The 15,505-nt window shown below is 41.1% G+C and overlaps 2 protein-coding genes across 2 annotated transcripts in view; one reads left to right on the top strand and one right to left on the bottom strand.

The window, feature by feature from the left end:
* Positions 1-6,857: 6,857 nt before the first annotated feature.
* On the top strand, positions 6,858-11,301 carry WDR5B (WD repeat domain 5B). The gene is made up of 2 exons (XM_019955689.2): positions 6,858-6,924; positions 7,357-11,301. Exon 2 carries the CDS (start codon positions 7,458-7,460, stop codon positions 8,448-8,450), a length of 993 nt encoding a protein of 330 aa, XP_019811248.2. The 5' UTR covers positions 6,858-6,924; positions 7,357-7,457; the 3' UTR covers positions 8,451-11,301.
* A 445-nt stretch (positions 11,302-11,746) lies between these two features.
* FAM162A (family with sequence similarity 162 member A) overlaps positions 11,747-15,505 on the bottom strand; it is a 41,236-nt gene continuing 37,477 nt past the window's right edge. Inside the window, exons 4-5 of the mRNA XM_019955507.2 lie at positions 14,453-14,561; positions 11,747-11,969 (exon numbers count right to left, since the gene is read on the bottom strand). Of these exons, the coding sequence (XP_019811066.2) occupies positions 11,877-11,969; positions 14,453-14,561 (202 nt within the window). The 3' untranslated portion in view covers positions 11,747-11,876. The remainder of the gene's footprint in view (positions 11,970-14,452; positions 14,562-15,505) is intronic.

Here is a 15,505-nt window from a genome sequence, read left to right as displayed (position 1 = left end):
TATCAAGAGGCAAGTCATTAAAGGTATTTAAGGGCTTGGGACTTTCTGCATATATTGGAAATTGTGATGTCTAAGGGTGATTTTCAGTAAAGAGGGGATCCACTTGTAGGAAGAAGTATTATTTGCTTTTCATATTTACTGTGTTCTACCTCCTGCATTCCAAAATTTGCTCAGACAGGTGTACCTATTGTGGAAGTCTCATCTGAATTTTTTTGCCATCTGAAGCTGTTAGCTTCTGTTAGAACCATTTTTCTTCTATTATGAGGTAAGCAGAGTAAATATATCTACCCAGTTGAGAAATATTCGTGGCTACCTTTTTCTGTCATCAGAAGTTAAAAACTTTATACATGTGTGTGTATATTTTTAAAGTAATTGAAACCAGATGTGGCACTCCTAGTCCAGGAAGTCTGCTTTGATTTGGGTAGTATTCTGTAACATGCTTTATTGTCAGGAAAAGGCAGTAACAGTGGGTACCAGAGCAGCATAAAGGTGTGATAAAACAAATACCACTGTATGCTGGTTTTTAAAATGTCAGATTGCTACTGGACATAAAACTCATCTGGAAGTTTGGAGTAAGGAGAAAGGATTAAGGGTAGATGAAGCTCCATTCTGTTTTCAGCTAGGAGTAGACAAAGAAATCCTAGCCTGTTTTCTTACAGGTCAGATAAAGGGAACTCATCTTTATTGGAACCTCTCTAGTCTTCCAGGTGCCTGGTTAAGGACTTTCACTTTTTCTCATTTAATCCTCATTTTATCCACCTCTTTGAGGTGGATAATTTGTCATTATGGTGACAAAATCAAGACTTAGGAGAATTTACTTTGCCTCAAGGTCACAACCCTTAGACACTGTCCAAAGGTGGGGGAAAGCCCTGCAGTTTGTGTGTCTTGAAGAAAGCAGCAGTCACAAGTGTTCTGTGCCAAGAATTCCCAGAACAGGACACTGCGGCCACAGCTGGGCCAAGTTACTTGTTTTGTCGGGCCATTCTTTCTTCTTATCAGCACCTTGAAATGACTAAATTGGGTATGAACTGCTTTTAGGCTACACAATCCAGAGTGTAGAGACTCAATCCAAACATCTTTCCTTTTCTGTGGTGCTAAAATTTCCTATGACTTGACAAGTTAAAAATAACATGATTCATTGAGTTTAGTAGCATAACTGCTAAACTCAGAAACGTTTCCATTCAACAAATTCAAATGTAGAAAGCAAAGTACTGACACAGAGGGAAAAGGCTTTGGAATGAAGAATGTTACCATAGAAAGCAGTGCCATCCATGGATGTGAATTTAACACAGCTGACTTCCTAAAGGATTATCAACCCAAGGAGTGTCCAAAGTTTAAAAAATGACCTTTTAATGTATGTTGTTATGTTCTGCTTACCTCGTCATTTTGACCACTCTATGTCCTTTTTCAAAGTGTTTTTACACTTTGATTTGGAATGGTTCTAATGATTCTTTGTACTTGAATGTGGTTGGTCAGGCCATGGATGAGTGCCTTGCACACAGCAGACATTCAATAAATATTAAATGACTGAAGGAATGTGCATCTATGTGATATTAGTAAAGGGTACGGGGCTTCCCTGATAGCTCAGTTGGTAAAGAATCTGCCAGCAATGCAGGAGACTCTGATTCGATTCCTGGGTTGGGAAGATCCCCTGGAGAAGGGATAGGCTACCCACTCCAGTATTATTGGGCTTCTCGTGTGGCTCAGCTGGTAAAGAGTCCACCTGCAAGGTGGGAGACCTGGGTTTGATCCTTGGGTTGGGAAGAAACCCTGGAGAAGGGAAAGGCTACCCATTCCAGTACTCTGGCCTGGAGAGTTCCATGGACTGTATAGTCTATGGGGTCGCAAGGAGTCAGACACGACTGAGTGACTTTCACTTGGTTACAAAAGAAAGCTCAAAGGGATTCTTTTATGCTGCTGTTTGAAACCAGGATGAACAACTCTTAAAGCTAGTGTCTCAGCATGTGTTTTATATGTAGTTCCCTTTCTGGAGACTTAATTTGACCTTAAATTTACAAAACCAAACACTGTCCTAACACAAGTTTTGTTACATAAAGAAAAAAAACTCAAAAATGCCTTCTGAGAAAAGTTAATGGGTATATTTTATAGGGTAACTAATATTACCAACCCCATGTTTATATATACACCAGAAATAGCTCATCAGTCTCTTTTGGCATACTCTTAAGAAAAAAATTTTTGGCCGATTATATCCACTGAATGTGGAAGCTCGTGGTTGCCTTAGACTACTGAATTTTTCATTTTTACACATTGCATATATTGCTGCATGAGAGTATTTTCTTTATGCATTCCTCCAATTTAACTGACAAATCAGTATAAACAGAAAGATGTACTTATTCACTGTGATTGCTTCTCTACCATTTTTGAGAGATTTCACCAGGTATTTTTCTGAAAACAAAAGTCTTAAAACAGTCTTAGTTCCTGCAGGCTACACGTTTATCCACAGTACACACTTGTTGGGTTTACAAATTTATTAAGGCTCCCTTAGATGACTGTTACCCCCATTTCATTCGCCGTTTTGGGAAAAAGTATTCTTCTAATTTTAAAATCAGTATGTGGTCATTTCTGTGATCTTCAATCGTTTTTCAAAGAATAAAATTACTCTCTAAATTCCTTTATCTATACCCACTTAACCTGAGGAAGCCAAAGGAGCCCAGAGGCTCAGTATGGACCACTGCCTTATATAACACACTTGGGCCCAGCATTATTTATGGGTAAATAGAAACGCAGAAGGCCACAATAATGGAGAGGGGTCTGGACAGGCTGGAGTGCAAATTAGCACACACACTGTAGAATCTTTCAAGATTAACTTCTGATGATGAGAGCCCTCTTGGGAAGTCCACATTGAATGTTCTGGTTTGCTGAGGGCAGTCCTGGTTTTTAAATCAACACCTGTTAATTATTTTAGTGCCCTCTTTTACTTTAAAAAAGTTTAGATAAGTTATATGGCCACCCCATATTTAGCCCAAAGAGATTTTCATATATTTAAATTGGTGGTGGTCTTAAGCAACTGGGTATGTTCAGATTTCAATTATGCTTGATTTTTGAGGTCTGGGTTTGGCAATCAGACTTACTATGAAGGAAGTCAATCAAGTTGTTCTGTAGTATAGGAATCACCCCCAGGCAATGTTAAGGTTTAGCACTCATACCTACCCTCCCAATTTTTTTAAATATAAAAAAAAAAATGACCCATCTGTGGTAGTATTTGTGTCTGTCTTTTTAATTAAAAAAAATTCTACAATGTCGTGCTGGGCATGACATGGCAACCTAGTTGTCCATCAACTGACGAACGGATAAAGAAGATGTGGTAAATATATACAATGGAATATTACTCAGTCATTGAACAGATTTAGGTCAGTTCTAGTGAGGTGGATGAACCCAGAGCCTACTATATATAATGAAGTAAGTCAAAAAGAGAAAAACAAATACTGTATATTAACACATATATGTGGCAATATTTCTACTCAGACTAGCTCCAACTTTACTGGATGGCAAGGAGCAAAAACCTTTCAACCACAGATGAGACTTTGAGTTCTAAAACTTTTATGGGAAATTTAAAGAAACTTTAATGGGAGAGAAACTTACAAAATCACTTATCTGGTGAAGACTAAACATAGCAAAAAGAGAAATTAAAAACGGGACCGAGTAAAGAACATTTCTTGTGTGTTAGTCGCTCAGTCATGTCCGACTCTGCGACCCTATGGACCACAGCCCGCCAGGCTTCCTTGTTCATGGGATTCTCCAGGCAAGATACTGGAATGGGTAGCCCTTCCCTTCTCCAGGGGTATCTTCCTAACCCAAGGATTGTACCTGAGTCTCCTGCCTTGCAGGCAGAATTACTGTCTGAACCACCAGGGAAGAACTTGAAGAGTCCCAAATACAAATCTCCAGTTAATGGTTTCAGTCACTTTGGATTTACTTATATTAGTAATCCCTGTTCCTACATACTCCACAGTTGCTGATGCTCCCCTCTTCCCAAGGAAGTAAAGCTATGATACTCTTTGTTCTAATTCATAATGAGTACAGTATCAGAACTATATGTGTTAGAACATGACTAATGAATAAAGATTTAACTATAGTTTTTTCTTTACATGAGTTCTGGATACTATTTATAGAATGTTCCAGATACTGAGAAATGAATAATGGAAATTTCTCCACTGAAATTTTAAGAAAATGATGAAAAATTATTTCTGGATATTCCTGCCAACACATTCTTAATTGTGTGCCCGCTTATCCCTCATGCTTCTGACGTTTCTAGTGGGGTAGATATCCTCAAGTACCAGCACCCATCCTAGCCCTCATACTGTGCGTTTACCTTAATTACTCAACAGACATGAATCTAAGCAAATTCCAGGAGATGGTGAAGGAGGGAAGCCTGGAGTGCTGCAGTCCGTGGAGCTGCAAAGACTCAGACATGACTTAGCAACTAAACAACAATTTCCTTTCTTTACTCTGTGTTGGAAAAATACAGATTTTACTTATATTCTTTGAAACAAAGCCTATGCTTTATTCTGTGAAGTGCTTTTAAATTTTTTTATGAATTTAGAGTGTTTCTAAGCTTCCCAGTAACAATCACACTAACCCTATCAAACAGGAGGAGGAAAGAGGCAGGAGGTGTTTAATCAGTTTAAAATAATGTATAAAAACGGATGCTCCAAACCATTTTAAAGATGCTCTTCCCATTCTCGGCACCTTATTGTGTTTGTACCATTAATTTGCCCTAGCTACGACAACAACTGTCTAAATTCCAAACTAGAGTAGTAGGGTGTTGAAGTAATGAGGTTTTTACTAGTTTACTATAGGTGTAATTATGCTGTGGTGCCTTATAAAAACAAGACCTTCAATTATCCCCAATAAGTATAGATAGGGGACAGTTCTGTTTCCAAATGCTTCAATTCTTGACTGACAGAAAACAACATGAGACATATTTGCCTCTTGACTTCAACCGGCTAGCAGGAAAGCCTTTCAAACAGAACACAAACAGCTTCTCTCGGGCACTCTTTATTGAGCAATTAGGATTGGCCCTCCCTACGGGGGTTACACAGCCTAAGACTCAACCAACCACAGATGAAACATCCTCCCCCCTAATATCCATAAAGTTTCAAAACGCAAAACTTGCTTCATCTTGGCAACTATTTACATAGCATTTATATTAAGTATTTTAAGTAATACAGAGATGACTTATAGGGGAGGATATAAGTAGGCTATATAAAAACACCACATCATTTTATATAAAAGAGGAGCATCCAGTGGATTTTGGTATGCTGTGTGGAGGGAAGGGAAGGGGCGGGGGGGCCCTTGAACCAATAAACCGCAGATACCAAGGGACAGTCTATAAAGGATTGGAGAAACTAGGCAGGCTTTCATTTTGGGTAAACCTGTTCTTGAGCAAAGAATAATTTACACCTGGAAAGCGCTTCCCTGGTGGCTCAATGGTAAAGAATCCGCCTGCCAATGCAGGAGACACAGGTTTGATCCGACCCCAGTATTCTTGCCTAGAAAATCCCATGGACAGAAGAGCCTGAGGGCTACATCTATGGGGTCGCAAGAGTCAGACACGACTTAGCGACTAAACAACATCTGAAAAGCACGTATCCTTCACATATTTCACAGCCACTAATCACTTGTTAAAACTAGGGAGGGCTGGCTAAAGCTTAATTGCTGCTGCTGCTGCTAAGTTGCTTCTGTCGTGTCCGACTCTGTGCGACCCCATAGACGGCAGCCCACCGGGCTCCCCCGTCCCTGGGATTCTCCAGGCAAGAATACTGGAGTGGGTTGCCATTTCCTTCTCCAACAAAGCCTAATTACGAGTAACTTTACACTTTTTTTTTTTGGGACTTCCCTGGTGGCTCAGATAGTAAAGTGTCTGCCTACAATGAGGGAGACCTGGGTTCAATCCCTGGGTCGGGAAGATCCTCTGGAAAAGGATATGGCAATCCACTCCAGGATTCTTGCCTGGAAAATCCCATGGACGGAAAACCTGGTAGGCTACAGTCCACCGGGTCGCAAAGAGTCGGACACGACTGAGCGACTTCACTTTCACTTCACACATTTTTTACTCCATTCCGCCTTTTCTGTTCCAAACACCTAGCAGATCTGAACTTTCCTTGTCTTTGGAAAGTTAAGCCATAGGAAGTGCTAAAACGTTTGCTCATTTCCCCCGGCACTATCATTTCAGGCTACCTAGGCGCTAGCCTTCAAAGGCCTCTAAAACATATTTTTTAGCCTTCCCGAACACTTGGGGAACACATTTACACCTGGGCATAAATTTGGCTACGTTGCCCTCGCCTACTTGCAGGCCTTCGAACCCGCCACCAGGCTCCACATAACTGCTGGAGAAGAGAACGAAAGCCACCTGTGCAGCAAGGAGCTTATACAGAGTCACCGGCGCTGAGTGGGCCCAGGAAGGCTAAGAAACGCGCAGTGTGAATGGCTTACATCCAAATCCATGCCCGCAGGCATCTCAAAATTTAGTTCTTTCTCGTCCCACGGTTTCGCGAAAGTCATGAATAGTCTCCGAAATACAGCGACCCACGCTATCCAGCAAGATCTGGAAGAAGCCCTTCCTGCAGACGCCGGAAGGAAACCCCAGCGTCTGCTTCTGCGCAAGCGTAGTGATGACTGGATGGCATCACTGACTCGATGGCCGTGAGTCTCAGTGAACTCCGGGAGTTGGTGATGGACAGGGAGGCCTGGAGTGCTGCGATTCATGGGGTCGCAAAGAGTCGGACACGACTGAGCGACTGATCTGATCTGAAACAGACTTCTACAAGCCTCCTCGGCTCGGAAGCGGTGGGAGGGGCATCCTCTGCGCATGCGCTCTACGCTCCCTGCGCATGCGCCCAGCTCCCGGCTGTCATGCGCACGCTTCATTCCTTACGCAGCTGTTTGGAGCGTCGGCAGCAGGTGTGGGCGTTAGGAAATCGTGTGTATGCAGGTTTTTGCTTAGCTTCTGAAATCTTGTTTTTAGCGGCGATTATTCATGCTCAAAGTACAATGTCTAAAGTGAGGGAGGTAGGGGTGCTGAGTACTCAGATATTTCAGAGCTGGGGGGAGAAGCGGTGAAAAATATTTTCTGTAGATTTTCCCCCCCACACCCCACCGCTTGCAGCTTTGAAGCGCGTTATGTAGTCACAAAACACCCACCATTAATACCTTACTTGCCGACAGCGCACGGGACCGTTTTAATAGTATTTCTGAAGTGTTTGTTTCCAGAAGAAGCAGCGAGGAAAAAGTGAAGTGGTCCAAGCTGTGCTGCTGAACTAGTGTATACCATCGTTTAAAGACGATCCAGAGATTAGTCACTAAAAGACTTTGTTTGTTTTTGTTTTGAGTCAGATGTTGTTTATCTTCATTTTGCTGTGTACAAAGCCAAAATACGGACTGCTTGGTTCAAAACCGGACATCTAGCCAACCTACAGACTTCGAGCTTCAGAGTCATGACTACAGAGCAGTCAGGAAATGCGAAAGCAGAGCCGGCTCTCCCCTCATCTGCCAATCAGAGCAAGCCAGTGTCTGAAAAACCAAACTACGCTCTGAAATTCACTCTGGAGGGACATACGGAAGCAGTATCATCAGTTAAGTTTAGTCCTAATGGAGAATGGCTAGCAAGTTCTTCTGCTGATAAAGTAATTATAATTTGGGGAGCCTATGATGGAAAATATGAGAAAACACTTAAAGGACACAATCTTGAAATATCAGATGTTGCCTGGTCATCAGATTCCAGTCGTCTTGTTTCTGCCTCAGATGATAAAACTCTAAAAATTTGGGATGTGAGGTCTGGAAAATGTTTGAAAACACTTAAAGGGCACAGTAATTACGTTTTTTGCTGTAATTTCAATCCACCGTCCAACCTCATCATTTCAGGATCTTTTGATGAAAGCGTGAAAATATGGGAGGTGAAAACAGGCAAGTGCCTTAAGACTTTGTCTGCTCATTCTGACCCAGTTTCTGCTGTTCATTTTAATTGTAGTGGGTCATTGATAGTATCAGGTAGCTATGATGGTGTCTGTCGAATCTGGGATGCTGCATCAGGTCAGTGTTTAAAAGCACTTGTTGATGATGATAACCCTCCTGTCTCTTTTGTAAAATTTTCTCCAAACGGTAAATATATTCTCATTGCAACTTTGGACAATACTCTTAAACTGTGGGATTACAGCAGAGGCAGATGCCTGAAAACATATACTGGTCATAAGAATGAGAAGTACTGTGTATTTGCCAGTTTTTCAGTTACTGGTGGAAAATGGATTGTCTCTGGTTCAGAGGATAACCTGGTATACATTTGGAATCTTCAAACTAAAGAGATTGTACAGAAATTGCAAGGTCATACAGATGTGGTAATCTCAGCAGCTTGTCATCCTACAGAAAACATCATTGCGTCAGCAGCATTAGGAAATGACAAAACAGTTAAACTGTGGACAAGTACTTACTAAACCCTTTAGAAATCAAGTGGTAGAGTCAAACTGGCCAAAAAAAGATTAGGTATTTTAAAAGATGGTGTTCTCTCAATTTTGGCATGTATTTTGTTTTGTTTTTTAACATTGTCTTGCATTATAAGAATTTAAGACCTGTTTCAAGATCCAACCAGTCCATTCTAAAGGAGATCAGTCCTGGGTGTTTTGGAGGGACTGATGCTAAAGCTCAAAGTCCAATACTTTGGCCACCTCATGCGAAGAGTTGACTCATTGGAAAAGACCCTGATGCTGGGAGGGTTTGGGGGCAGGAGGAGAAGGGGACGACAGAGGATGAGATGGCTGGATGGCATCACCGACTCAATGGGCGTGGGTTTGGGTGAACTCTGGGAGTTGGTGATGGACAGGCAGGCCTGGCGTGCTGCGATTCATGGGGTCGCAAAGAGTCAGCCATGACTGAGCGACTGAACTGAACCGAGCCTCAGTTTGCAAAGTTAGACAGTTGGAAATGCAAGTTTAGATCCCAGGGTTTCTGACTGGAATCTTGATATCTGTGATTAATCTCTTGTGTCTGTCCTTGAACAGATTCTCATTCTATTCGTTTCAATGACTATTCTAGAGGATCATTGTATTTGGTAAAATTTAGAAGTAAAGCTCACAAAACAGGATGACTGATTAAATGAGGGGAACAAGGGAGTTTGGAATAACTCCAAGGCATTTGGTTTAGGAGATCAGAAGAGAATAAGCCTGGGATGGTGGTGGACTGGAGATTTGTCAGATGCTACTTCCACAGTTTAAGTGACAGCCTCAATGATGGGATGTGAAATGGTCTGTGGAATCGTTTGTAATTTGGGAAAAAACAAGTAATGGTTGTATTTGTTCTGAGTCTTTTTACCAAGATAAAAAGTAAAAATAAACCAAATCAAAATTAATAAAGGCATTTTACTGTGAGAGGCATTTACCTCTCACTACCATGTCAGACTGCCCTCTCCTGATTCTCAGGGCAAGCTCGTCTGAGTAGTAAAGCCTCTTTCTTATTATGTCTGAACTACCCGCTTCTGCCCATGCTACAAACTCAGTTCAGAAATCACCACTTGGTGGAACCATCACTGCCTGCCTGTGCTGTAATGGTTTCACAGGCTATGTGTCCAGTAGATGATGAGCTCTGTAGACTCTAAGTATGTTTATTCATCTTTGAATTCTCAGTTTTTGTATATAAAAGGGACTCAAGTAATGTTTGATTAATGACAATGAATTATACATCCATCACAACTTGTTGCCTGATTTCAATAAATTTTGGAGTCAATTCCCCATACTATTATTTTTATTAAAACTTAACAAGTACCTAGCCATAGCCTCACATGTTAATTCATTCAAACAGGGTTTATAGGAAATATAAATTGGAAAACATTTTCTGCCCCCTTTACCTGTAGAGACATGATAAACATGAAAAAATGATTCAGAAATTAAGCAAAAAATAGTAACAATCACTTAATTGAAAGTGGGTACTATAGAATACAAAAGAAGACAGTTTTGTCCTTGTTGCTTATAACAGTGCTCATGAAATCTGATTTGCTTGAGAAGTAAGCAATATAAGATACTATAATTACTAGTAGAGTATGTGACAGCTCAGAAGTTAATATGTGAGGCTACTGGGAGAAGTGGGATCGGATGGGGGAAGGTCTTAAATTCTGGTCAGAAAATTTATATTCAACCCCCAAAGAGGCAGTCACTATTATAACTTAACTAAAGAGGACAGCTGACACAAAATGATGATATAAATTCTTGCTGCATGGTAGGATTTTTGAGCTTTGACTTAAACATTTTACAACAATAAATCTTCAAGAATACAACACTTAAAAAATTTTTTAAATGCTTCTTTGTAAGTTAAAATGGTATTGTTTTATGAAGAAAAATGACTTAAAAAATACATTAGATTTACCCATATTTAAAATCTACATTTAGATAAAATGTAAGTATTCCAAAATATTAATCAAGGAAGACTAATCTGCTAAAATGTATATAATGTTTTTTGATGATAAATTTGCCAAGTGATAAAAATCAAAGAGCTTGGTATCTAAAAGCTAAGGTCAAAGTACTCTATATAGATAGTTATCAGATGGATTATGAAGCTGTATAGTACATTAGATTTTACTATTTTATTAAACTAAGTTCCCAAATACCTGCATATATCATTTAATCTGATATAACCCTCTGAATGTTTATAAGGACTTGCCATCCCTTAAAACTCATGCAGCATGTGAGAATAAATGAAATACTTAAATAGAAACCAGCATCCATAGCTAAATATGAGACAACTTGGCATCCCCGTCAGACTAAATAAGATATATATGAGGTACAAATGCTTAGTTTTCAACAACAATAAAATACATTTGATAGCTTTTCGTAATTGAGAAATTTAGTGTAAAAGAAGGAAAGGACCAGTTAGGAATTCTAAGCTACAGCACAGAAGAGGCAACTGTGCTGGTCCCAAGTAACTCCATGGTGCTGGGATTTCAAAATCCTCAGAAACTTGTGGCCAGAATGCCATCATCACCTTGCCAGGACCTATCCAAGACTGTTCTCCTAAAAGCCTCTGTTTACCAGAACACCTGACAAAGGCAGAGTGTGGTCTGGCTGCTTCCCAGAGCTCTTGAGAAGCACCAGGGCATTCGGGGAGGTTAGCTCTTCGGCGTGCACTCGGGCAGCGTGCCCCCAGGCAGTGTACTCAGCTGTCCCTCCTAACCTCTCCGGAAATAAGGACACACAAACCATCTGGCTGCTGGGGAGATGTCACTTTGGTAATGGGAATTAAAGTAGGATATGGGACCTGACTATAAAGAAGAGTTAATAATAAAGTTCAAATAAGTCATCTCATTTTTCATTCTTTCATTTTCTTGAAAAAAGCAGGCTGCATTTAACCTAGATCAAACTGTAGTGTTGGAGAAGACTCTTGAGAGTCCCTTGGACTGCAAGGAGATCCAACCAGTCTATCCTAAAGGAAATCAGTCCTGGGTGTTCATTGGAAGGACTGATGCTGAAGCTGAAACTCCAGTATTTTGGCCACCTGATGTGAAGAGCTGACTCATTTGAAAGGACCCTGATGTTGGGAAAGACTGAAAGCAGGAGGAGAAGGGGACAACAGAGGATGAGATGGTTAGATGGCATCACCGACTCAATGGACATGAGTTTGGGTGAACTCCAGGAGTTGGTGATGGACAGGGAGGCCTGGCATGCTGCGGTTCATGGGGTCGCAAAGAGTCAGACACGACTGAGCAACTGAACTGAACTGAAAGTTGTAAAATATAGACAAGTCATTTCTTTAAGAAAATTTATTTGTAGCTCTAGAGTGGAAATAGGGAAGCTCATACACCACATTCTTTTTAGTAAGGCCTATTGCTGCAGCATTATTTCTAGGTCTTCAAAATCCAACCAACGATATATCTGCTACTCTGTTTTGGCCTTCATAGCAGCTTCTTCTCTCAGACGAGCTTTCTTTTCTAGGTTCAAGCTTGTTAAAGTCTCATTTCTTCTGGCAGCCTAAAGTGAAACAAATGTGAACAAGTGATTATTTATGCCGGTTCGGGGAGGATGTCATTACCTGACGTGGCAAGTACAGGCATGGTGGAATGGTTCACTGCTTGTGCGCCAGGCACAGCAGCCCTCTCCATGTGCCTTCTGCCTCCTCTAATGCTCCCAGTATGGCAGTCCATCCATTCACGCACAAGAGAAATGCCATACCTCTGCCTTCTCTTCCTTTCTGGCCTCTCTCTTTAAATCTTCTAGCCTCTCTTCTCCCTTTATAATATATTCCCTTGTCTTTCTCTTTTCCTCTCTTTAGCATTAAACACCTTTTTCTTTGCATTTCTACCCCCTTTCTTCCTCCTCTCACTTTTCTTTGTTGCTACCATTTCTCCATCCCCAACTCATGTGTATACTTTCACACCCTTCTAGTTCCGTATTCCTTTTACCACAAACATTCAGCTTTGGGGATCCCAGATTTCACCAAGTACTACCCTTGATGACTCCCAGCAGTGTCTACCTTGGCACTCCATCCTCTGAGAGTGAAGAGCAGTGGAGGAGATGCAACCTTCTTCCCTTGCTTCCCTCCCTCTGACTTGTTTAATCTCTGAAGCTTACATAAACAGTCTAGTTTCAAATTTTCATATCAAATGAGTGAAACCAGCACCCTATAAGGTGGTGTTTTTCTTCAGAATTAAGTATGGAGAGGGGCGCAGAATCAGAATGGTTAGATGATGAAGAGGACAAAACACAAGGGCTAATTTCTCTCTTCTAAATCACAGTAAGTTCAGAAGTTAGTCATTACAGTAGCATTTACCAACTTTTCAGAAACGGACAGTTCCATAAAAGAGAAATAATATTTTTGGTATAGGACAGGAGAGGAGCTCTTTATACAGTGCATACCCTTTCATGAGGCTGGGGGGATCCCAGGGAGTGATCTGTTTCTGGAATATTTAAACTCAGCTAGCATCAAGTAGACAAAAGCAATGCAGATTTCTCAGAGTTCTTAGAATCCCTATATCCTGTTTTATATGCTTCTGTAGGTTCAGTCTGAGAGCATGAAAAGTCAAAGAGGGAGACAGGAAAAAATACTGAAGTAGGGTAGGAACACATTTGTCAAAAGAACTTCACCCAGGCCTCCACACTTGCCCTTCATGCTGTCATAACATCAGCCTAAATGGTTGGTATTTTCTATTCCAAGACTCTCAAGCGAATCAGAAGTTCACTTTTACTCTGGACTCACTGCGCATAAGGAAGTCAGTTATCACTGGGTTTGCAGAACCTTTGTAGATTCTTGACAATAGATATAAGACATTTCTTTCCATGTGGAAGCTGTGATATATAGCATTAGACATGGGATTTAAATAATGGCTTGGCCAGTACTGCTGCATAGAAAAATATCTGTATTTTAATCACAAGATAGTTGTCGGCACACTTGGCTCTACCTTTTTGTCTTACCACTTACTAGCTATGTGACATTGGAAAAAGTAACGTCTCTAAGTTTTGGTTCTTCTTTTACAAAACATGGATAAGAGAACTGACCTCTTAGGTTCTCACGATTACTGTGGTGATTAGTAAGCTGAACAATGTGCTGTGCTCAGATGCCTCAGTTGTATCAGACTCTGTGCAACCCGATGGACTATAGCCTGCCAGGCTCCTCTGTCAATGGGATTCTCCAGGCAAGAATCCTGGAGCGGGTTGCCGTTTCCAACTCCAGGGGATCATCCCAGCCCAAGGATCGAACCCGGATCTCCTTCACTGGCAGGGGGATTCTTAACCACTAAGCCCAAGTTTAACAATACCTGTTATAAACTGAGCACTCAGTAAGTGGGAATACTTTTCCTGTCACCTCAATTAGGTCAAGATTCAAACTGTGGCTCTGCTATTAGGGAGATGTGTGTGAACTTGGGTAAGTTACTAAGCTTTCTATGCTGTTTCCTCATTTATAAATGAGGTCCTAATAATAGTATCTACCTTGCAGCATTGTTGTAAGATTTAACTGAGACAACAACAAGGTACCTGGAAGACGGTAAGACATAATAATGTCTGGATTTGTGGACCTGAATGCCTGTGTACTGCTTAGGAGCTTAGACAGATGGCCTAGTTGGAACATCCAAGTAGAGAACAGTGCTAAGAACACTTACCAAGACTAAGGCAGAGTGAGGATCAGTAAGTCCATGCACTGTGAGTGCTTTACAGACATACAAGGAGATATCAGTATATATGCCAGTGTCACACATCTTGTTTCACATTCCTTATGACACCTGTGGCAACTAAACCCTTCTAACTATTTTAGTTCTTCAGCATGCCAAAGTTAGGATTTGCTATTTACCTCCAGGCATGATAATCTCAGGTGTGGTCCTACCATATTTTATTTTGTTTCTTATCATTTCCTGTATAGGAAGTGACTTCCTCATCACAGACAATAAAGAGTTAACCCCTGATTTCCTCTAGGTCTTTTGTGGAAAATACATAAAGATAGAGGGGAGGTCCACTCTTACCTTCTTGCCCTCTATAACCATCAATACGCATCCTGCCACTGTCAAGGCAATCATTACATAGCTGATCTTCACCCGGACCTTGTTCTTTGCAGCATCGAGCATCTCAAACCTAGCAATGCAGTGAGATCATGAGAGAGAGTTAAAGTTTCTGAGTTGCCAGAGGATATAAACCTCTGTGTCCCACAAATCAGGAGTGGAGTGGTGCCCATAAATATAAAAAAAGGAGGTGAGACCCAAAGATCTTGTAGGTCTTTGGGGAAGTCTCCCCCAAAGACCTACGAGATCTTTGTGGAAGATGGAGCATTTTCACAATTCACTTTATATTTTTATATAAATCACGATAAAGGGGTGGAGATGAAGATAGTGGGACTGAGGACTTCCAGCTACATACTATGCCAATGATGGGAAAGAATTTAGAGGATCAATTTATCTTCACAGTTTAATAAACCTTGCTTGGACATCAGGAACCAGCTGCACTAGCTTTGGCACTGCAGCTAAATATCAGTTGGATCCTATTGCTTCAGTTTATGCAAAAGTCAACAACTATAGTTTAATTGGAATAGGCTACACTCAGACTTTGAGGCCTGGTATGAAGCCTCCATTGTCTGCTCTGGTAGATGGGAAGAGTATAATGCTGGAGGTCACAAACCTGGGCTTGTTCTGGAGCTGGAGGATGAGAGAAACCTCCAGGAACGGGTATCAGAAGATCTGACTTTAATATATTTGCAGTGTGACCAACAGGAGCCCCATATACCCAAGGTGATCAAAACAAAGGATGATCTAAATAAGAGCTGTATTTTAAATATTTAGATAGTTACTTATTAGTTGGTTTCTAGTTGAAAGGGTTATCTATCTAGTTACCAATGCTGCAGTTGTGCAGTCACCTATACATTGCTATGCTATGCTAAGTCTCTTCAGTCATGTCCAACTCTTTGTGACCCTATGGACTACAGCCCACCAGGCTCCTCTGTCCGTGGGATTCTCCAGGCAAGAATATAGAGTAGGTTGCATGCCCTCCTTCAAAGGATCCTTGCAACCCAGGGATCAAACCCA

The sequence above is a fragment of the Bos indicus genome, chromosome 1 (genome assembly GCF_029378745.1).
Source record: "Bos indicus isolate NIAB-ARS_2022 breed Sahiwal x Tharparkar chromosome 1, NIAB-ARS_B.indTharparkar_mat_pri_1.0, whole genome shotgun sequence".
Classification (NCBI taxonomy): domain Eukaryota; kingdom Metazoa; phylum Chordata; class Mammalia; order Artiodactyla; family Bovidae; genus Bos; species Bos indicus.
Note: the sequence above shows the minus strand (reverse complement) of the source record. Positions and strands in the feature narration are given on the sequence as shown.